Source organism: Rhineura floridana, chromosome 8 (assembly GCF_030035675.1).
Source record: "Rhineura floridana isolate rRhiFlo1 chromosome 8, rRhiFlo1.hap2, whole genome shotgun sequence".
Classification (NCBI taxonomy): Eukaryota; Metazoa; Chordata; class Lepidosauria; order Squamata; family Rhineuridae; genus Rhineura; species Rhineura floridana.
Genome location: NC_084487.1, coordinates 6067122 through 6090188, shown reverse-complemented (window position 1 = coordinate 6090188; position 23067 = coordinate 6067122). Strand labels below are relative to the sequence as shown.

Genomic DNA, 23067 nt, shown 5'->3' with positions numbered 1-23067 from the left:
CGTGGCCATTGATTTATTACTGTATGTGGGATTTCATTTGTGATTTTCTGCTGGCTTTCCAACACGCGTGTATATTTTTTGTTCCACTTCATTTTGGTCCTTAACGGTGCACTTTCCTTCACTCTCTTTTGAGCTCTGCGGCCCTTCGTCCTCCCTCCCCAAAAGGCGACCCACATCTAAGAACACGACGGTGAGGCAGGAGGGTGGGCGGGCAGAGGGAGCCTGACCCTGACATGCCGAACTACACTTCCCGTCATACACCGCGGGCCTCCCCGGCGCCATTTCGCCGCAGGGAAGTGCCTACATCTCCCGGCAGGCCTTGCGCCGCAGTCTTCCTCCTGTTGCCGGGCAACGGCCTGTACACAAGATGGCGTCCGCCGGAGGGCCCTTTTTCCCATGAGAGAGGGAAGGGGGGGAGATTAAAATAAGCGGACGAAGAGGCCCCCACCGCACCTCACCCCGGGATGCAGACTCGCAGCGGCTTCTCCGCAAGGAGCAGGCTCCGGAGCAGCCATGGCGACGAGGGCGGGGCGGCGCAGCTGCGCTCCTGGGCGACCTCGCCGTCCGTCACCTTCTCCCTCCTCCTCAGCCGCTTCGACGAGCGGTTCCCACGGGGCACCAATGGGGAGGGCCTGGACGACGAGACCAGCTTCAGCCAGGACGAAGAGTTCGAGCTCGAGCTCGGCGAAGAGGAGTCCACCGAATCCGAGCCAGAGCCGGAGCCCATGGAGGTGCGTGGACGGGGAGGACGGGGGGAATGGAGGAAGGATGGGTCCACCCTGCAGGGGGAGTCGCGGGGGGTTGAGGGGTTGCGCTGCTCGACTTAACTACGGGAGGAGGTTCGCTTTGCGTCAGGCGCCCCCACAAGGAGGATGACGGGAGCGCTTGGCCCTTTTTAAAAAATTGGGTCGCGCTATTCGGATGATTACGGGAAGGGTTAGGGACCCTCAAGAAAGTCGCCCCCCTATAGGGAGAATTACGGGAGGGTTACTTGTGGAGGGGGTCGCGCTGCTCGAGTAATTACGGGAAGGTTCAGGGACGCTCGAGAACGTTGCTCCCCAATGGGGAGAATTACGGGATTGCTCTGGGGTTTTTTTTAATGGAGTCATGTTCTCTTGGGAGAGCACACCTATAGGGAGACTTACGGGACGGTCCTTTGTAGAAGGGATCGCGCTACTCGAGTAATTAATTAGGGACCGCTCAGAACGCCCCCTCTCCTTGAAAAAATAGGGAGGTTGCTGTGTTAGTTTTAATGGAGCCGTGTTTCCTTTGGGGAGGCGCACCTATGGGGAGAATTACGGGAGCGTCCTTTGTAGAAGGGATTGCGCTACTCAGGCTTGGGTTAGGTGAGGGCAAGGTTGAGGGGACCTGTGGCCCTTCAGATGTTGTTGGAGTCCCATCAGCCTTAGCCAGCATGCTAAACGATCAGAGACGATGGGAACTGGAGGCCACCAACATCTGGAGTGCCACAGATCCCCTGACCTTAATATCTTGGGGGAGGGCAGGGGGTGTTTTTCTCCCCTGTGCATTATGATCAGAAGGAGGATAGGCGCTTACAGATCCTTCTGTCCCTAATGGGCAATAAGGAGAAACTCTTCTGTGGGCCTGGTTTTACGAATGAATGAAAACTATGGCTCTGTCATCTTCTCCTGGACCCTAAGCTAGGTTTGAAAGCAATGCAGAACTTCTTAGTTTCAGCTGGCCTGAATTAAGCCTTTAACTAGGGAGGAGATTGCTGTAGGGTGGCAAGGGCTGTAGCTCGCAGGCAGAGTCTGCTTTGCATGAGGAAGGCCCCAGATTCAATCCCTGGCAGGGTTGGGAAAGACCCTTGTCTGGGACCCCAGAGAGCCGTTCACATCCTGAGCTGGATGAGCCATGGTTTCACTCGGTATATGGTGGCTTCCTATTTGTATTAACTGTTTAATTACATTGTTAAATTAACACATGTGTCTATATAAAGCAAACACTTTTTCCCAAGAGCATTGCCCAATGGCACCTGTACCTTTGAATGTGCCAGGGTACCTCTATATTAAAAGTGTTAGGTGAGGACCTGGCAAGGCTACTGGGGCTTTTACTCTGTGCGTTTCAGTGGCAGGCTGCATTTCAGGGAATGAAAAGAGGCAGCAGATAATGGTTGCTGGAACCAAGATTTCATTGAGCAAGGAACATCCTTATGGCCAAACAGGCTGTGCATTACAATAGCCTAGTAAGTGTAGACATTTCTGGGCTAGATGGAACTTGGTATAAAGGCTGCTCTCTGTGTTCCTGTGGCTGACCTTGGCCGCTTACTGTCTGTTAACCTCATGTACCTTCCAGAGGATAAAAATGGCTGCCATGTGTTCCTTGGAAAAGTGGAATATTTCTATTAAATGAATGAATAAGAAGACAGCGTCCAGTCTGGCTAGATGTAGGTGCTAGTGGCTGAGTATATTTGGCCACTGCTGCAGGTGTGTTCACCTGATAACGTTTTCATCCTGTGTGTCTCTGGTGCCAATGGATTTATGACAAAATTATCCTTTTCATTCTGGATTCTGAAAATAAAATCTATTAACATAATGAAATGTATGTTTCAATGGGTCAGCTTCAGGTGTCAGGCAGTTAATTGATTTTTACAACTCTTGAGTGGTTGATTGCCCAAATGAGAAGAACTGGATTAAGCATAAAGGAAGCGTCGTTTCATGAACTGCTGGAGGGAATCATTTTAAACTTTTTGAAAAGCAGAGATATGGGAGCAATTTATGGGTCCACAGTCAGAGGCAGCATCCTTCTGAATACCAGTTGCTGGAAGCCACAGAAGGGGAGTGTGCTGTTGAGCTCAGGACCTGCTTGCAGGTTACTCTTTGGGGCATCTGTTTGGCTGTTGTGAGGACAGGATGCTGGCCTAGGTGGGCCACTGGCCTTATTCAGAAAGGCTCTTCTTATGTTCGTATGAGAGTATGCTACCAGATTAGCTTGGGTGGATATGAATTTTGGGTTATTTAGATGATAAAACTCTGGGTTTTTAGGTGGCATATAAGGAGCGGTGCCTATGGCTCTAATTTGAGAAATTAGGTTTGCAGTGACTATACATCTGATCCTTACCACGTGCGTGTGCAGGGATGCCTTGGCTCCTGCTAATGCCCCACTGTCAATACGGCTGATGATGAGATGGCTGTGGAGGCAATAGAGGCAGTGGATGGCTTGTTTCTTTGCACTGGAGCAGATTCCGACTGGGAATCTGGGCATGCCATAAGGTTTATTTCAGAAATAAAGAGTCATGTGGAACTCTGGTGCTGTGAAATCAGATATGCTCACTACACATTGTAGGGCTGCTGTGTTTGCTATAATGTGTGTTTTTCTGCAGTTCTATGCCAGTTTAAATGTTGTGGCTTTCCCCAAAGAATCCTGGGTCTTTGAAATTAAAGGTACTACTTAAAAAACTGTTTATCTCATTATTACATATTATTATTTATTCAATTTATATTCTACCCTTCCTACCAAAGGAGCCTAGAACACAAATACATCAATAACTAAACAGTTTTTAAAATTCTAAAAAATACTTTAAAGTATTAAAAAAATGTGATCTCGAGGTTTCCAGGAACCTTTTTTTTCAGCCATCAAATGCCTGAGCAACGGGAATGTTTTTAAATTTCTCCTGAAAGTCACTAATGAGGGAAGCTGACATACCTCATCAGGGAGAGCATTCCAGGAATGGGGGACTGCCAGTGAAAAGGCCTGCCATGGGTCAATGCCAACCAGGCAGCCCCCTTGCCTTGAATATTAAGATCACCCTCTGAGGCCCTTCTCTGCATGCTCCCACCTGTGGGTTTTAGGTGAGAGGGGATTGACCCAAAATAGAGCTGTCTCAGTTGTTGTGCCCTCTCATTGAAGGCTTGCCTCCACTTACTTTTTGGTGTCAAGCAAAGACCTTTCTTTTTTAATTGTCCCAGGCCCTTTTTATGATTTCCCTCTTTACAGATCTACAGTCTCCCTTCGAATAAAAGTGGCCACTTAAACTAATGTAGGTCTGTAGCGCAAATATGGCCATAATGGTAACAGGGACCTGACAGCTCTAGTCTTTAGCTGTTTACTTTGCACTGATTGGGTGAAAGCATGTGTCATGTTTCTCTGTGATCCGATCAAACTGGGCTGAGGAAAGAATCAAGAAGGAGCACCCACCTTTTCTCAAAGTTGGTCATATCTCTTTAGGGAGGTTGCCCTACTTCGATTATTTTTGCCTAACCAAAACTGCCTGTTTCTCTTTCATAGGAGGAATTTGATGGTGTATTGGATGAAGAAATGACTGCTGAAGCCCTGCATAAATTGGGGCGTTCAGCCCCTGGCACAGAACATGTCTACCTCAGTCTGTCGCTCTCGGTGAGTTAATACCAAAAAGTTTTGCTGTCAAACTGGAAGTGTGGCCTCTCCCACCTATATCCTTAACCTGGCCCTGCTGACCGGACTGCATATTTGGATGATCTTTTTCTAGAGATCCTGATCATGCACTTCTGCCCAAGTTACATTTTTGTTATTTGACGTATTAGGACTGAAAATGTGACACTGTATTGACCAGAGCTTGGAAATGTTACTTTTTTGAACTACAACTCCCATCAGCCCAATCCAGTGGCCGTGCTAGCTGGGGCTGATGGGAGTTGTAGTTCAAAAAAGTAACTTTTCAAAGCTCTGGTATTGACCAAGAAATTCCTTCTACCCACTAGAACTTGATTATCCTGGAGGACCAGGTTCACTTGGAACCATTCTGATTTTGCAATGACTACATCATAGAACTGAAAGAATCCAGATTATTATCTTGTCCAACCTTACCCCGATAGGGTCAGGCAGTCATAAATTTCCTTGTGATCCACCCAAGCTATCAAAATTTCTCTGTATTCATTCACTTGAAAAGCTTCTATTCTACTTTTTTGCCAAGAAATGAATTCAAGGCGGTTTGCAGAGCCAGTGTGGTGTAGTGATTAAGGTGCTGGACTACGACCTGGGAGAGTAGGGTTCGAATCCCCACGCAGCCATGAAGCTCACTGGGTGACCTTGGGCCAGTCACTGCCTCTCAGCCTCAGAGGAAGGCAATGGGAACCCCCCCCCCCGAATACCACTTACCATGAAAACCCTATTCATAGGTCGCCATAAGTCGGGATTGACTTGAAGGCAGTCCATTTCCATTTTTTCAATTTTGCAGAGCAAAACATCATACAGTTTTTTTCAGCATCTCTGAAACTGCATCATGAAAAACCAGTATTTCATACCAGGCTGAAGAAACAATTAGAGAGAAAAAACACCCTGAAACATTGTCATAGATGAGCATTAGATAAGCTCCGAGTTCCAAAATTTTACCAAAAGCCTTCTTAACTAGCTATGTTTATCCCAATCTTCATCTGTATTGCAACCTGAAATTGCTTTTATATATAAAATTGTTGTAATTATTTTTATTGTAGTTGTTTTCATTGTTAACTTGCTTTGAGATATTTTATAGGAAGTGATTCATAAATGGAATTAAATAAACCAACAAGAAACATTTAACCAGCTGAGTAAAACTATAAAGCTTTTGGGTCAACGAATCTCATTTGACAGCCTATTACTAGATTATGTATTTTAACTTTTCAAAAACTGTATTGTGAGGGCAGTGTGCCCCCAAAGGCAGGTTAGAATTCTTAAATGATGTTCAGCTAATTCTAGATCATAAGAGCCCAGCTTGATCAGGCCAATATTCCAGCATTCTCTTCTTACAGTGGCCAGACAGATGCCTCTGGGAAGCCCATGAGCAAGTCACAGTAGCCCTTTCCCACTCATTATCCCCAGCAACTGGTCTTCAGAGGCATACTGATGCTGGAGGTAATATCCTGTGGGAAGAGAGGAGTGAGTGAGTGAGGAAAGCAGAGACAACAGCATGGCCTGCTCCCGTTGGACTGTCCCGTCTCCTTCCTCCCACTTCAGGGCCAACTTATAGCAACAGTTCTGTAAGAAGGGACTTCTAACATTGGTTGTTCTGTTTTGTGAATATGTGGTTCTGTTTTATCCATGTTGTTAGCCACTTTGAGGACTCTAGTTGAAAAGGCAGATAGCAATCTACAAAATAAATAATAATATATAGCCATCACGATGAGTAGCCATTGATAGGTTTATCCTCCTTTCCAGATGTCTGTGGGAAGCCCACAAGCAGGGTATGAAGACATCAGCCCACCCCTGCTGTTACCCAACTTGCAGCAGCTGGTTAGATGTTGCTGCGTCATTGTGTTCTGCAGGTCTCAGAGCAATCCTGCCAAATGGCTTGACGATAGCCAGCGAGTCAGAGACACAGCGGGCATTTCCCATGGTCCTCTGAGGATGTGTTGCTAACTCTGGATCCACGAAAGGTTGTGTTCTAGAGTGTGGCTACTTGTGGGCCTCTGGAGGGCTCTGCTTGGATACTGTGAAAAACAGGATGCTAGGTGGACTTTAATGTGACGTGGCAGACATGTCTTAGGTGTACTGCAGAAAGATGCCTGCACAGTAAATAGTTTTTCATGCTTCAAATAAGTAATCCAACCTATAGAGAGCAAAAACCCCCACAAAAAACCAGTTCCTTGATATTTCTAGATCATTTAACGTGTCGGATTTTTCCTCCTGAGTTTGTTCCTTCACAACCAGGAAGGTCATGAGCATATTCCTGGATGCAGACCTGCACACACATAGTGTGTTAGTGGAAATTGAAAATGAGGTTCTTAACTTGCCCCAATGGGCAAGAGGGTGGTGACCAAACAGGACCCGAGAAGCTAAAATCTTTTGGGAAAGATTTATGGGGCAAATTAAGAACCTCATTTTCAGAACCATGTCTTGGCATCTCCTTGAAAGAGAAGTCAGGTGCAGGGTTGCACGTACTGAATTCTTTCCCCCCTTTTCTTCCCATAGGATCGCAGATTAAGTGACATTAGTGTTCTCTGCAAATACATTCACCTCGAGAAGCTAGACCTTTCCTGCAATAAAATTAATGGTATGTAGTTGCCACTTTTTAGGTCTCTTGTCTCTAAAGCTGTTTCAGATAAAACGAAAGCAATGGCAGACCACACAGCTGCTCTTCTTGACTCTGTTTACATGGCTGTACAGAACAACTGGATCTCCTTGGGAATGATGGGATGGCCACACTTAAGCCCGCATACCAACCTATGATGGCACACGCTCACCAACTACAATGTGAAGCGTATTGTCCACTTTATTATCTGGAAATAAAAATGCAAGTAGCCATGTGAGTTCTGAAGTGAGGGCCAAGAGTAAACATTAGGAGCAGCCTTGTTTTGAGTCAGACCAATGGTCTCTCTAACCCCCTATTTGCTGTGCTGATTGAGGGCCACCTCTGCTGCGGTCACGCAGGCCCTGGTAGCAGAAATAGTTTAGGAGGATGCTCGGGATTAATCCTGGGAACTTGGACATGCCACTGAGCTATGGCAAGCAATGTCAGCTTAGGTTTCCTATCGATCTTCCTGTCTCAACCCTGTCTTCCATGGGTGCTCGCTGTTACATTCATTTTAAAGCCGGGGTGGGGAACCTGTGGTCCTCCACATGTTGCTGGTTCCAACTCCTATCTTCCGAGACCGTTGGCTGTGCTGTCTGGGTCTGATGATCAGAGCCTAACCTCTGGAGGGCCTCAGGTTCCCCATCCTGCTTTTAAGGTAAAGCAAATGGTGGAAGGGAAAGCAAACACATGCTACTCTTTAGCTGTCCACAAGTCTACCTAGAGAGCTGTTGCTCTGTGAGATCTGTATCAGTCAGAGCTGATCCTCACTGCCATTTAATGTGAATAGTAAATTTCCCTTGCACCCATTAATCCTCTGATCCATAAGACGTTCTCCTCCAATCACTGCCTTCCCACACTTTCCCCTCCCTTAATCCAGATTGACTCATACCAGGGATACTTCAAAAAGGCATTTCAACCCGTTGCTAAGGAGAGACAGCCCCCCCCTCCGTTGGTTTTCCTCTGTGGGTGGTTCTGACTCCACCTCCTTCCACTCCTCCTGCTTCTGCTGGGTTCCTGTTGGCTCAGCTCACCTTGCCCCTCCTCCCTCTATTATCTGCTCTGAGCCAAAATGCAACGAGATGGAAGGAAACAGTATCTCAGAGGCTGAAAAATAATAAAAAGGATGGGGAGGTGGGAAGCATCAGAAGAGGCAAGTTCTCAGAAAGTGAATGGCATCGACCCAAATAAAAGGGAAAGGTTTCCAGAAGCTTTAAGTGTGTTTCTGGATCTGTCGCTGTGGAACTCTCACAGGCACCGTGGAGTGGGAAATGGGACTCTTTTCCTCCAGGCTTCTCTTGTCTCCTCTCCCCCCTCCCCCGATTTTTGCCGATGTGTGTAATGGTCAGCTCTGTACTGGGAGGGGATGAAGGAGGGAGGGGGAGTTTGTAAACCCAGCAAACTCACTTGTGGACTTGCACAGGACTCACTTGATCACAGAAGGAGGGTTGGGGGGTGGAGGCCGAGGCAATCAAAGGGCAAAAGAGCAAAGTCAAAGGGGGAAAAGGGCATGCCTACAAGAACGGATGGGGGAATACTTTACTCTGAGTATGAAGGCTATGCAAAGCAATCAGGTTTGGACTACGGGGGGGGGGAGGCAATTCGACTAAGGAAAATGTGGATTTTTAGCAATTTTATGTGAGAGTATGGATGAGCCCTCAGTCTCCTAAGCTTCATTCTCCAGTCTCTAGAATGAGAATCATAACACTGCAACATGTTTTGGAATTAAAATATTAGTGGTCCCTGCACCCCCTAAAAGTATTGCAAGGATGAATGGGAGATGAAAATTCTCCCTGAGCGAGCACTTAAGGGAGGGCGGCTTATACATAGGCCTGGAGGGAGCATGTTATGGCTCCACGAAAGTGCAGAAAACTTGCCAGGGGTGGAATATGACAAATGTGGGATTGGCTGCAAAGTTCAGCTCTCTAAAAAAAGGAAGTTTCTAACCCTTATTGTTGCAAAGACATACTTAAGCAATTGTGGGCAACACTTGGTGAAAGAAGTCAGGATTGCCAAATAAGATTCCCAGCAGCCAGCAGACAGTACTCTGGTGCCCTCTTTATCTCCTTGCCCCCCCCCACCTCAAGGTAACCAGAGCAGGAATGTGTAAAATAATGAAAAACCATAGGTAAATTATGGAAAGTAAGGAAAAACGAATGGATTTTTATGGAGCCTTTTTTCCATGATTGTCTCTATTTCTTGAGTTCTGTTTCTTGGCTCATTTTGCATAATGTACCTAGGCCATGCAACAGGTATTTATTTCTTTATAGCTCTGAGTCCGCACAGTCCAGACGTCCAACTCCAGTCTGGCACTGTGGTCCCTGCATTTTTCTTCTATTCTTTTCTCCCCATATTCTTATGTTTTGTTTCCAGATCTTTCGTGTGTGAGCCACATGCCTTACTTGCTGGAACTGAATGCTTCACAGAACGAACTCATCACATACTTTGACTTCAAACCACCTAAGAATCTTCAAGTAAGAAACAGAATGCAATTTTGTGGGCTCTGTTTGAATTCAGGTCACCTCAATGCAGCTGGTTACTTAATCAAACTGTACTTAATTCAAGAAATCTAGGTGACAAGTAAGGACAGGCCTTATTTTTTATTATTATCATTTCTTAGAGACCAGATGCCAAACATTTGGCTGGTTATTTTAATGTATGAAGTTGAGCAATCCTGTTTCTCTGAACTCCAACAGTCTCCTCTCTGGACCCAATGTAAGGTTCACCTGCTCTCATATTACCTCATTGTTTGATGAGATATTATGACTGTAATCTTTAAGTAAACTTGGCACAGCTATTCTGAGACTCAAAATGTGTCGGGAACAAATAGTATCATCTATAGAGGGTTGATAGGAGTCATCATCCAAAGTGTCTGGAAGGCCTCAGGGTGGCATAGGCTGGCAAACATGGAGCATGCCACTTTGCCAGCCGAATCAGCTATCGAGCTGGCGACGCAGAGCAGTCTTTCTTACTTTGCCAGCCCAATCGGCTTTCTTGGTGGCTACAAAGAAGGGGCAGAGCTTTGCTAGCCCGATCAACTTCTGTACTGGCCACGGAGGCCACTTCCCCTGGTGCCAGTACAGAAGCCAGTACAGTGCTCTGTCCTTGCTTTGCCAGCCCAGTCATTCACCTACAGAGAATTCCACCTGCTTGTCTGGAATCCCTGTCGCCAGTGATGACCAAGCAAGTAGTTAAGTGCAGATCTGTTCTAATCACACATGAATTATATTCATTCTCCAACCTTGCACCCCGGTTGAACAGGAGGAACTTTTGGTTCCACAGGAAAAAAGAAAAAACACTGTGGGGCCATCTTCACATATTCTTCCCCCCTCCCTCTCTAGGTAGTGAATTTTTCACACAACAAGATCTCAGCGATGAAAGATCTTTCTGCCTACCAGTCACTTGCAAAGCTCATCCTGGACAGTATCCTTTTTTGGGGGGGAAATTGGAAATTCTGGAGAGAAGCGAGATACTACAGAGAGTTATCAGCTCAACCCTAGGGGTCTTTTAAACAGACACACAGGTCTTCTGTGAGGCAGTTTGGCCCAGGAATCAATTTCATATTTGTTTTGCTTTCATCTTTGGGCTTCTGGATCCAGAGGGCCAGAGTGCAGTTTCCACATGTGCTTTTAAAAAGAACCGATACTGAAAGACGGAGTGATAGAGCATCATATGTTAAATGTCCCTTTCTAATTTTCCTTCATTGAAATCCAACAGCAGCAGTTCTAAAAAAATTGTTAATATATTCAATGCAAGAGAATGTCTGGGGATTTGAACTACACACACACGCAGAGTTGATCTTGGACATTGTGATGCTGGAAAAGGGGAAACGGCTTCTTGGACATGTAGCCAAGAAAAAGGGTTTGCACAGTTGAGGAAAACAATATTAACTTGTTAAAAACATCCGTATTTCTAATTTCAAGAGGAGAAATGCCTGACAAGAAAATGTGTTTCTTCCATCCAGAGGGAGACTGGCCCTGAGTCATTCTCCCAAAAGGCTCAGAGGAAAAGGATAAACAAGCCTGCCGGTCTCTCTGCCTGGATACCAAAGACGTGTGTTCTTTAAGTCTCGCTGTCCTGATCCTTGAAATGAATTCAGTGGGAACGGTGCTTAGACACCCCTAGGCCTGCCCTCTTGAAAATGAATGTGCACCGTTATGATGTGTTAGACATGCGGAGCTAGGAGGGGGCGACAGACCCTCTAGCCCAAGGGAACAATGCAGGGAAGCAGGATTCTCCTTTTGCCAGCCTCCCACTCACCCATGCAGTTGCCATCAGTGCAGAGAGGTGGTGGTGGGGAGGCGGCTGCAGCAGCAGCAGGAGAATGCAACTTCATTCAGCTCAGGCCATGAAGCTGAGCCATATATGAGGTGAGAACCTGTCCCTATGCTCAGCTGATCTGACCTGGTGAGGGCTGGATGGGACTTCCTCCTGACCTGAAATAAGACTGATCATTCAAGTCCTGGTAATGTTATCATGGCTTTACTGTCATGGCTTACCCCAAAGAGTTCTGATTAGTTGTTAGGAGACCACTATTCCCCTCATGGAGCTACAGTTTCCAGAGTGGTTTGATAATCAGTCTTTCTTCCTAGGGAACTCTGGGAATTGTAACTCTGTGAAACAGAAGGGAGTAGGAAAAGAGGAGGGCCAAACAAGAGATGGATTGATTCCAGAAAGGAAGCCCCAGACCTGAACTTACAAGATCTGAACAGGGTGGTTTATAACAGATGGTCTTGGAGGTCGCTGATTCATAGGGTCGCCATAAGTCATACTCGACTTGGAGGCACATAACAACAACAACGAGGGGAGTAACAGCTTCCTAACGACTCTCAACACTTTAACAAACCATAGTTCCCAGGATTCTTCGCGGGAAAGCTGTAACTGTTTAAAGCGGTACAATAGTGTTTTAAGTGTATCATGCACATGGGGCCTCTCTCTGTCACACACACCCCTCCCTCCATTTTTATTCCCATGTGGCCTCTCAACAAGTAATGGCACCCAGGTCTGCCACCTCCCCCCCCCACCCTGCTGTACTCCTCATTTGCTGGTCGAGACATAACAGTCTTCCCTTTTCTATTCAGATCATGGCCCTGACTTTCAGACTGCAAAATTCTGCTCCAGGCAGAAGTAGGATTTGGCGAAAGAGCTGGCCTGCTGAATGCAGGGGCCCTTGCCTTGCTGGGCCATGTATCCAGCTAGCTGTGGTGGCACAGAGCTTTTGCCTTGCCCCTCTGTGGCTGGATCAGGGCAAACATGGCTGCCCTCGCCTGCCTCCTGGTCCATATGTGCAGCCCATGACATCTTTGCACCTTGCTGCTCCCTGCAGCCTTGTGAATGGCAGGAGCACAGCTGTATAGTTTTAAAGACAAGGCAAAGCCAAGCTGGCCCGCTTTTGAAGGAGAGCCTTGCTGAAACAGACTACAGTGGTTCCATCCAGCCTAGCGCCTGGTTTCCAGCAGAGGACCATCAGATTTTTCTGGAAGACCCACGAGATGCAGAGTGCGAAAGAAAAAGCCCTCCCCTATTGTTTGCCACCCCCAGCAGCTTGTCTTCCCTGGCAACATACTGCCTCTGACCAGGGAGGATCGTCTAGTTAACACAGCTAATTGCTGTGGAAAGGCCTGACCCCAATAAATATGCCTTATTTATTTATTTATTTAAATGTTGAAAATTTATTAACAAAACAAGTACAGCTTGCAATATCACACATGTAATAATAGGTGTAAAAAGGAATAATTTTCTCTTATATACTCTGTATGGCTTATTGATGTATTATCCCTTATTATGCCAATTTTATTTGTTTTTCCATTTACGAATCGCTTCCCATAAAACATCTCAAAGCAATTTCACAGCAAAAACATCAACAATAAGCATCAATTCCATATACACAAAGAACTGAAAACAATTCCTTGTATAAAAACAGTGTCATATGTCAAAACAATTTCAAATGCGATACAGAGACTGGGATAAAGATATCCACTTACAAGGCTTGTTGGAAAGGGAAGGTCCCCTTTGAAAGCCAGGGGCCCGCCTGCTGCTGCTGCACCTCCTTTTTGTCCACCCTTCCTCTTGCTCCCAAAGTCAGCCCAAATCCTGTTAGCTTGGCATGTGAACATCATGCCGGACAGGTTCCATTTCAGCCCCTTTTTAAAAGCTTGGCATGCAACAGAGAGCTCAGTCCCAGATGTTCAGGTACATTATTTGCAAGGTGTTTGGGTGACTTTGTTCTTGTCAGCTGGCAGTCTAGCAAGTCACTCCCTTTGCAATTATAATTTCCCATTGCAGAACAGAAATAATGCGGCAAGAATGAAATGAGGGCCAAGGCTGATCATTGCTTATCATTTGGGGGGCAGGGAAGGAGGAGGGATAGCTTTGAATGCAGGCACTTCACTGTCTCTACCTCTCTCCTTTGTATGGTTGCCAGCAATGTGGCAAAATCAACCATGGCATCCACAGAACAACCGAACAATTCTGGCTAGCTGAGCTAAGCAAAGATTCTGCGCAGCTCTCCTTCCCCGTTCCAAATGGGGAAGCTTTACTTCTGGGATAGGACCATGATGGAGCGAGAGGCAGAGAGATTGAAAAAGACATCATCATCATTAGTTACCCACCCTTCACCTTAAGGTCCCAGGGCAAGCTGCAACAATTTAAAATACAACATTAAAAATAGTTTAAAACAAATTACAAGCACAAGGTGAGTCTGAAAAATATACACCAAGTGTCAAAGGCCAGGATGAAGAGGTGCATCTTCAGCATTCAATGAAAACTGTAGCTAAGGTCAGGGCTGTGGAGTCGGAGTCGGGAGCAATTTTGGGTGGTCGGAGTCAGAAGAAATGTACCAATTCCGACTCGTGACTCCTTCATAAATGGCAAATGTATATTAACCAGGGATTGGACTCGTGGGAGTCGTAGTTCAAAAAAGTAACTTTTCCAAGCTCTGGATTCACGTGGTGGTGAAGAAATGCCTTGTGCTACCATTTTACTACAGTAAATTTGTTATTACTAGTTAATATACATTTGCCATTTATGAAGGAGTCAGAGTCGGACAGTAGAAAAACTCCACAGCCCTGGCTAAGGTGACAGAGGCATCTTGTGGGGGGGGGGGGAAGTCCCACAACTAAGGGGCTGTCACAGAGAATGCCGTCTCTCAGGCTGCCACCCCCAGAACCCCAGATCTGTCTCCTTGGCTAAACTTAACACCCAAGAGGGTCTGTAGGGAAGGAGGGGGTCTTTCAGTTTAATACCTAGCTTTCAGAGCGTGTCAAACCCAGGTATACCTTGCATTGACAATAGAGTGGTAACCAAAGATCACTCCTTTTAATAACAAACTCAAGGCCTCCATGCTGATAGAAAGAGAGCCGAAAGAGGTACATTGGGAAACAAGAGGGAGGTATCGGTATACTTGGAGAAGCCCTGAAGTTTGTAGGAGTACAATTAAGAGATTAAAAAAAGAAAAACATCAAAAGGCCTCTCCCTTCAAAAAATAGCATGAGGAGCCATGGGATGTTGAGTGTCACTTGGAAAAGAAGCAGGAGGGTAAACTGGTCTCCTTGAGCCCTTAAATCTTATTGTAGCCCCAAGAAGGTCATCCTAAAGATCAGCACTTGTCCTGCTCTCACCAGGCCCCTTAAGGAAGCTAGAGACTCCCCGGCTGATACACAAGTGAGGGCAGCAACCAGGATCAGTTCAAAGTCAGAATCTACCCCAGAAAAGAATCAGAGTCAGAAGCTAAGCAGTCTGTAAGCAACACAGGTAAGGTGCAAGGCAAGAAACAGGTCCAGAGTCCACAGGTACTCTTTAGACAGGGCAGATGCAGAGTCAGTATATAGACATTCCAGCAGTCCTTCCAACCTTCCACTGAGGTTTATATGCTGAAGCTGCTGAACCACACCCTAATCCTCAGCTGATTCCCATTGATCCCCTGCAGCCAGACCTTTACTCACAAGGAGTCCAGGCCTGTACTTGGGCACTCTTCCCGATGGGCCGGGTCTCCATCTGGCATCGGAGGTAATGCCTCTCCACTGGGCTTGGGGTCTGTTCAGCCTCGATGTCAAACTTGCCCCGGGTGCAGATGGCCCATCTTGGGCCTCGTCATAGGATCCTAGACCCTCACCCTCAGATCGAGCCTGATCCAGGGCTGGGTCCAAAACCGGAGCCTCCTGATCTTCTGAGGAGGATACCCCTGGCTGGGACTTGACAGCACTTCTACCAGAGCTTGGAAAAGTTACTTTTTTGAACTATTACTCCCATCAGCCCCAGCCAGCATGGCCACTGGATTGGGCTGATGGGAGTTGTAGTTCAAAAAAGTAACTTTTCCAAGCTCTGATACCACAACATTTTTGCAGTGGGTGCTGCTATAATATGAGAAGTGTCAGTTGGTGTTGTATTGGGGCAATACACTAGGGTTGCCAGGCTCAGGGCCTGAGAATGATCCTGTATCTTTAAGAGAACAGAAAATTCAGCCAAGTGCAGGTTTTCTTGCAACACTGCAATGGGAAAAACCACAAGGTGGGATTCTCCTTTCCCCCTGCACAACTTTTAAAGATACAGAAGACCTCTTGGTTACCGGTGAGCCAACATGCTTAAAAGTCTTTAGCAAAAGAGGCATTGCTGAGCTGACAGGAATGATACATTTCTTGCTCTACTTGCAGAAACTGCAGCACAGATTTTGGAGGTCCTTATGGGTACTGTGACCACTGTGCATATGGACTCATGTGCACACACAGACACTTGACAGGATTATTTATTTTATTATTTATTTCATTTATACCCTGCCTTTCTTTTCATGATAGAAACTCAAGGCGGCTTACATATGGTTCCCAGGCGGTCTCCCAACCAGGCACTGACCAGACCTGACCCTGCTTAGCTTCAGCAGGGAGTTGGCCTTACGTGCCTTCAGACCACAGCCTGGGATTACAAATCTGTCTGCTCAAAAGTATTACCTCAAAATGAGGAAGAGGAGCACTTTCTCCTTAGGCTCGGATACTTGACAAAGCATTTGCAGTGGACCCTTAATATTCCTGTAATCAGTGAGATAGCATTACTATGCCGCCCTGGGCTCCTGCTGGGAGGAAGGGTGGAATATAAAGTAAATAATAATAATTACTGACTGAATTCTTCCCACACTTTATTGATGATCTCGCTTCACATTCTGGAAACACCTGGATGTAAGCAGACTGGTGTTTCTGCTGTAGTAATATTTCTAAATATCTATTTCTATTATGTTACTATTTCCCAGTGCAGTTTTGTTATGCTGAGAACAACGGGGTGCATGTATTGTGAATCCAAAAGGCAAAGGGCCGTAGCTCAGTAGTAGATCATCTGCTTTGCATGCAGAAGGTCCCAGGTTCATTTCCCGGCATCTCCAGGTAAGGCTGGGAATGTCCCCTGCCTAAAATGAGAGCTGCTGCCAGTCAGCTAGATGGACCAATAAGCTGACAGTATAAAAGGTTGTCTTACCCCTTATATACCCAGTCGATCCCTGCGCTGTGCAGGTGAGGGCCTCCTGCAGACAGTCTTTGGGGCTCTTTGAGCCATGCCTAAAGTAGTTCAGTGGATACAGGGCTGGCCTAAGAGAGAGCAGAGTTCAAATCTCACACAGTTTGCTACCACCAAGCAAAAAATCCAAGAGATGTACCCTTGGCTTCCTTGTGGTGTCGCCAAGGATGCTGGGGCACAGCCCCAGATAGTTTGTACCACAGTATCATTGGTAGCCCTGCAAGGAATTTGTAGCCCTGGCATGCAGGGCTGGGAGAGATTCTCTGCTGCCAGTCTATGTGGACTGCAGTGAGCTAGGTGGACCAATGGTCTGGCGTGTTCTTGAAAATACAGCTTGTGGGTTGCTTCTGCGGTTGAGCTGGCCTTGATCCCAAGGTTCTCACAGTCTTGTTGGAAGCCTCTGAGGAAATCCAGCATCTCTCTCTACCTTAATTGTGCATCTATAAAGCAGGGGCTGTAGATGGATGGTTGTGACAGTGAATCAGGTCACGCAATGTTACCACCTTCGAGCCTGAAGGGAAGATCTCTATCTATCCATCTCTATAAATCTACCTTCTTAGTCCTCAGACACACAAATCTGCCTTATACTGAGTCAGGCCATTGATTCCTTAGTTAAGTATTGCCTACTCTGACTGGCAGTCTCACTTCCCAGGCTGTGCTCCCTGATCTCTTGTAAGTGGAAATGCCAAGGAGTGAACCTAAGCAGGCCATTAAATCCAGGGCCGTAAGACCTAGAGCAGGGCTAGTGAACCTTTTTCAGCCAGAGGGCCACTTTCTCTCGAGGGGAACCACAGGGGCCACATGTCAGTGGTGGGCAGGGCTGGACGCAAAGGTGGGCAGAGCAATGGATGTGACTCTTAACATTACACAGTAGGCTGAAATCCAGACACCTATAAATCAGAGGCTTCTACCCATGCACATCTTTCCATCCCCCCTCCAAGCAAGCAAGAGGCAGCACAAGGCCACATCCCAGCCAGACAAAAGCACTCGAGGAAGGTGCAGAGCATGGCAAGTGAAGGGTGTGGTCTAGGAAGGGGACATGGGCTAGAGAGAGCCCCAAGGGCCGCTTAGAGAAGCTTGGAGGGACGCATTCAGCCCCCTTTCCACAGGGCACCCCGTACACTTCAAAGACCACCTCTGTGTTCCATCTCCATCTTTAAAGACCGTTCAAGAGCATTCCTTTGCTTACACTGTTTATAGGCCAACCCTGCAGCACAAGAGCACAAAATGGTTCCCCAACAACAACAATCATTGGCCACCAAGTGATCCATTTGGCCTATCTAGCCCAGCAGTACCTACTCTGACTAGTTGCAGCAGATCTCTGAGGTCTCGGACAGAGTTCTTTTCCAGCCTTGTTGTCTGAGCAGGTTTTGCCTGAAGCCATAAGATGCTACCTTATCCTATTATAGGTTATTTTATATTTATAGTGTGGTATTAATTCTTGTATTGTGCTAATATTTGCTATTTTTTATTATTATTATTATTATTATTATTATTATTATGGTTGTATTATTTTGTTTGAAATTGTTTTGCAATTGTTTGCTCTTGTTATAAGTGATTTCAATTGTGTTTTTTCTTGTTGTAAGTCGCTTTGAGTTCTACTGTTGAAAAAAAGCGACTAACAAATGCCAGAAATAAATAAATAAATAAGTAAGGCTGTTGGCTTGTCTAGCCCATGGACAGCAGCTCTCCAGGATCTCAGACGGAGTCTTTCCTAGTCCTACCTGGAGATGCCAGGGAGTGAATTAGGGACCTTCTGCATGCAAAGCAGGTGCTCCACAACTGACTTACGTCTGTTCCCTTTTCTGAAGGGTCAATGCACGTCTGAGCTGTGGGTCCTCCCACTTCGGGAAAAAGAAGAGCAGGGTTTTAGTTTAGTAGGAGTAGAACCCACACCTCCCACTCCAGATGGCGACAGTCCAATGATGACTCTCTGCAGCAGTAGAGAAAATTGTGTGATTCTTTACTTTCATCCCGGACATTTTCCAGAGGCAATGCAGAGTATTTTTGTGTTTAGGATGTCTTTTAAGGAAAAAAGCTAGAGAAGAAACTGAGGGTGTGCACTGCTGTTATATTAGAATTGTAGAGTTGGAAGGGGCGAATAAGGCCATCGAGTCCAACCCCTTACTCAATGCAGGAATCCAAATTAAAGAATAAATGTTTGCCTTTGTTGCTAAATCCTTGCTTCTTGCTTAGCTCCCGTTCATTTCAGTGAGGCTTCCTCGGGAAGATTTCCTTGGTGGACTCTAGACCGTTAATGACTTTGCAGTGCAATCTTCTTCCTTAAGTCTAATGCTGATGCACAGATAATGAGATCGAGGAGATTCGAGGTCTAGAGAAGTGCCACAGCTTGACTTACCTGAGCCTGGCGAACAACAAGATCACAGCCGTCACTGGCCTGAGAAAATTACCCATCAAAACTCTCTGTCTGGTGAGTCATAGAATTTTAGGGTTGGACAGTGCTGCTAGACAGCCCCATGTGCACGTCACATAAGAGGCAGTGATTTGCCTAACAGTAGGGTTGCAATATTCCAGTTACACAAATCTGGACAGGCTAATGTGCATATTATACAAATTTTGTGCTAATTATGCAAATTAAGCCTATTAATGGTTGCATTGTCCAGTTGTTTTGTTTTTCTGCCTAGTAATTTAACGGCTGGTATAGCACAGTGGGGAGGAGTCCAGAGTCTGTGAGTTCAAATCCCCGCTCGTGTCTCCTGGGTGTCAAGGGCCAGCTAAAGATCCCCCCACAGTGAGTGGCTCAGGGGTGACGTGCCCTGCCACCTGTGCAGCCGTGAGCAAGCTGCAGAGTCTCAAGGGACGCAGTTGCCCCCAGCTGACAGTTGCGGACAAGGAAGGGGCTGGCTTGTGCAGCTGTGGCAAGCTGAGCAGGCCTAGCCAGCTGGGGAGGACTAGCCTCAGAGGGAGGCAATGGTAAACCCCCTCTGAATACTGACCATGAAAACCCTATTCACAGGGTAGCCATAAGTCGGGATCGACCTGAAGGCAGGCCATTTCCATTTTTCAATTACCACCAAAAATGTGGTAACGGATGTGAGGAATCTTTTTTTTACCTTACATTTTCAGCCTTAAATGCCTAGAAGACTCTAGTTTCCAACACTTTGGAATGTTTATTTATTTAATTTAGAGGATTTATATCCTGCCATCAGTGCCGCTTACAAAAACAATAAAAATGCACAATCATTAAAAGCAACATTGTGACCAAGATGTTGTCTTGCGAACAGTTAGTAAATATGAAATGAACACTGCAACCTGTACTGCAAATAGAAATCAAGATTGCAGTATGATCAGTTCAGCCAATAATCTTATCTAATTCGCTTCAAAGCCAGCGGTGCTGTCGTAGAATCCTTTCCAACACCAGACTATATTCCTGCACAAGTTTGAAGTACTTGAAGACACCAAAGTTTCTGCTTATGCTGAGCAGTAAATTGAAGATCAGCAAGTAAATATCAGCTGCCCTGGGCTTCTACTAGGTGGAAGAGCGGGATATAAATCTAATAAATAAATAGGAAGGATGTATTCTATTTTTAGAGTATTTAATATGCCACTAGGAAGAACTGAACCTTGGTGTGCAGCAAGGTTTGCTTGAACTTCAGAGTGTTTTGAGCATACAGTGAATATGGAGTCCTGCCAAAAATAGTAGTGGTAGTAGTAAAAATATTTATATACTGCTTTTCAACAAAAAGTTCCAAAAGTGGTTTACATCGCAAAATATGTGATGTTTGAAATGTGGCTGTATAAAAGTAGATAGCTACAAACAAGTCATTTTTATTTCAAATTTTAAATAAAGGGAATTATCCCCAGTCCTTGCGAAAACAAGAATTGGGCTTTAAATGTGTGCAATAGTAATAAAGGAAACAGATCCTCTAAAAATATGCTGAGTGCATTCTGCAGCACTGCATTCTAAGCTTGCCTTTATTAATTTGGCATTAGGAATAAGGAATTTCAGCCACTGCCAGGGGGCAGACATGTAGCACCAAGGAAAAAAATATACCACATAGTAAGCAAATAACTTTTCAGAAGCTGGTGAATGTGGGGTGGATCGGTCCATTATATATAGTCTCTCTCTCTCTCTGTGTGTGTGTGTATGTATTTATTATACTTACATGTATGTGTGTGTGTGTTGTGTGTGTGTGTGTGTACACACATCCATCCATCCATCCCTGGGGAGGAAATAAAGTAGGGTGATTTTTGGTGGGGAAATGCCTGTCAGTCATTTTGAAGAAGGACGTGTATTAAAAAAAATACTTTTTAGCCTTTTCTGAATTGCTGAACAGAGGCTCTGCTGGGCCACAGGATAAACGAGGCTGCATTCCAAAGAAAAATAGAAAAGCAAATACCTCAGCCTTTTCTACAGAGCAGCTTGTTTTTATATTTGTATTTGGGCAGGGAGAATTTGGTGGATTCAAACCCCTTTATTCCACCCTCCATGATGGCAGGCAGACTCAACCAGAAAGTCTGTTGGTAAGGCGTGGAGCTGCATGTGTTGATCGAGTGACCATGTGCAGTTTTCTACACTGCTAGATTTTGCATATGCAGTAGGCACTCAGGCTAACATTTTTGACGTTCCCAGGACAGCTGTGGTGTCCCTCATTGGCTAACAACAATGGAAGGCGGGAATAGACTGATTTCTCACAAAATAGGCAGAAAACTGCCTCAACATTGTGACTTGTATCTCTGGATCCACAAGAGCTAGAGACTTGCTTTTTTAAAAAAATGAAAGCTGGGCTTCCAGGCCACCTAATGGGGTAAGCGGGCACCAGGTAGAATGGCTAGAATCCAGGTAAAATCCAGCTAACCAGGCAATATGGCAACCTTACCCAAGAGGCAATCCCACTTGTGATGTCTACTCTCCAGGACTTTCCAAGCTTCAAATTATTTTTGCAGAAATCAAACCAGATAACGAAAGCTGCTGGCTTAGAGGAGCTAAAAGTTCTACAGATCTTGGACTTGTCTGGCAATCAAATCAGCAGTTTGGAAGGCCTGGAAGAGCACAATCTACTCGAGGAAATCAACCTAAAAGATAACCAGGTAAGGTCTTGCATGCCAAACAATTTTTTTTGTCAACTACCCTTTTCCAGCAGAGTGCAGCCTCTTTTGAGAGCTGATGTGCTGCCTCATGCCCTTGCAACACTGACGTGGTAATCAAAGGGCCAGTTTAGTCAGCAGAATCTAATGGTGAAGCTTTTTTTTTCCATTTCAGGCTCCCCGGGGAAGAGGTTGCATGTTTGAATGCTGCTGTATGTTTTGGGTTTAAAAAAACACTGCCCTATAAATAGAAAAATAGCATGGCAGGGAGAAGGGTTACCTTGTCTGTTACATGTTATTTTTCTGTTTACAGGGAGAATTGGTGTTTGCAGAGAAGTATCCAAATATGCAGCTCACTCCACCTGCATCCTGAAATTCTACATTTTAGGAACCTACATGTCCAAGTGGTACAGCTCAGAAAACTGTCACCATTTTGACTGTACTGCACCAAAGTGGTATAATAATTGGAGAAGGGCTTGGGGGACCTGGGTTCTAATCCCCACTCAGCAATGAATATCACTGGGTGATCCTGGGCCATTCACTATGTGTTAGCCTAACCTACCTCACAGGGTTCTTGTGAGGATAAAGGGATGGAAGGGAAGAAGAATCATGTACACCTTCTCAAACTCCCTCGGGGAAAAGGCAGGTTATAAATATAACAAATAATAAATACTTAGGTGTAAGGTTCCAGGCCTTACATGTTTAAGGAGAGGCAAAAGGAGGAAAGAGGTAAAGGTGCATCCAGCCAGGACTGAGCAAGAACCTCTAACTTTTAGTCGAGTTAGAATGACGCTTTAATTCAAATTATAAATATATAAGCCAAGCATATTTGGCTAAATTCTCCTATTTTTGCACAATTTATTCCACAACTATTATTGTCTTGAATAACTTATTCTCCATACCACTGAAGCCCCACCACAAACACTGGAAATTTTAAGCAGCTGCTCTTCTGGCTTCTGAGATTTCAAGAGCCATTGACTGCACATTTTCAAACCTCTCTTCAGAGTCAAAGGAGCTAGAAACTTGAGCTTGTTTTTAAAATGAAGGCTCAGGTTCTCAGGAAGTTGAATTCTGTGCTCTCCGCCATGTTCTGTGCTGGGGTGGGGAACCTGTGGCCCTCCAGATGTTGGTGAACTACAGCTCCCATCATCCCTGCTTGCTGGGGCTGATGGGAGCTGCAGTTCAACAACATCTGGAGGGCCACAGGTTCCCCACCCCCATTCTATGCAGTTCCTACACTCACACACAACTGTGGCATCCACAGAGCTCTCTGCTCATGGAATGGATCCCTTAAATGAGTGCTGTTTTTTTCTGCATCTTATCCAGGTGGCTGAACTGGGTGAACTGGAATACATTGAAACCTTGCCTCTGCTCAGAGTGTTTAACCTGTTAAACAATCCAGTGCGGGTAAGGAAAAGTAAAAGCAGAGGAAGTATAAGATTCAGCTAAGGGGGGGGGGAAGTGGCTAACTGTTGAGATGAGTGCAAAGCTGGATAGCTTCTGTGCCGACTGCAAAGGAATGGTGGTGGTGTGTCTTC

General features: G+C 45.7%; 1 protein-coding gene across 2 annotated transcripts in view; it reads left to right on the top strand.

Annotated features, from left to right (window-relative positions):
• Positions 1–319: 319 nt before the first annotated feature.
• Positions 320–23067, top strand: part of LRGUK (leucine rich repeats and guanylate kinase domain containing) — an 81064-nt gene continuing 58316 nt past the window's right edge. Inside the window, exons 1-8 of one of the 2 annotated variants that reach the window (XM_061638084.1) lie at positions 320–731; positions 4249–4356; positions 6883–6964; positions 9356–9456; positions 10324–10405; positions 18787–18911; positions 21389–21532; positions 22856–22936. In XM_061638084.1, the coding sequence (XP_061494068.1) occupies positions 465–731; positions 4249–4356; positions 6883–6964; positions 9356–9456; positions 10324–10405; positions 18787–18911; positions 21389–21532; positions 22856–22936 (990 nt within the window). In that variant the 5' untranslated portion in view covers positions 320–464. The remainder of the gene's footprint in view (positions 732–4248; positions 4357–6882; positions 6965–9355; positions 9457–10323; positions 10406–18786; positions 18912–21388; positions 21533–22855; positions 22937–23067) is intronic. The other variant, XM_061638083.1, reaches the window with a different exon arrangement.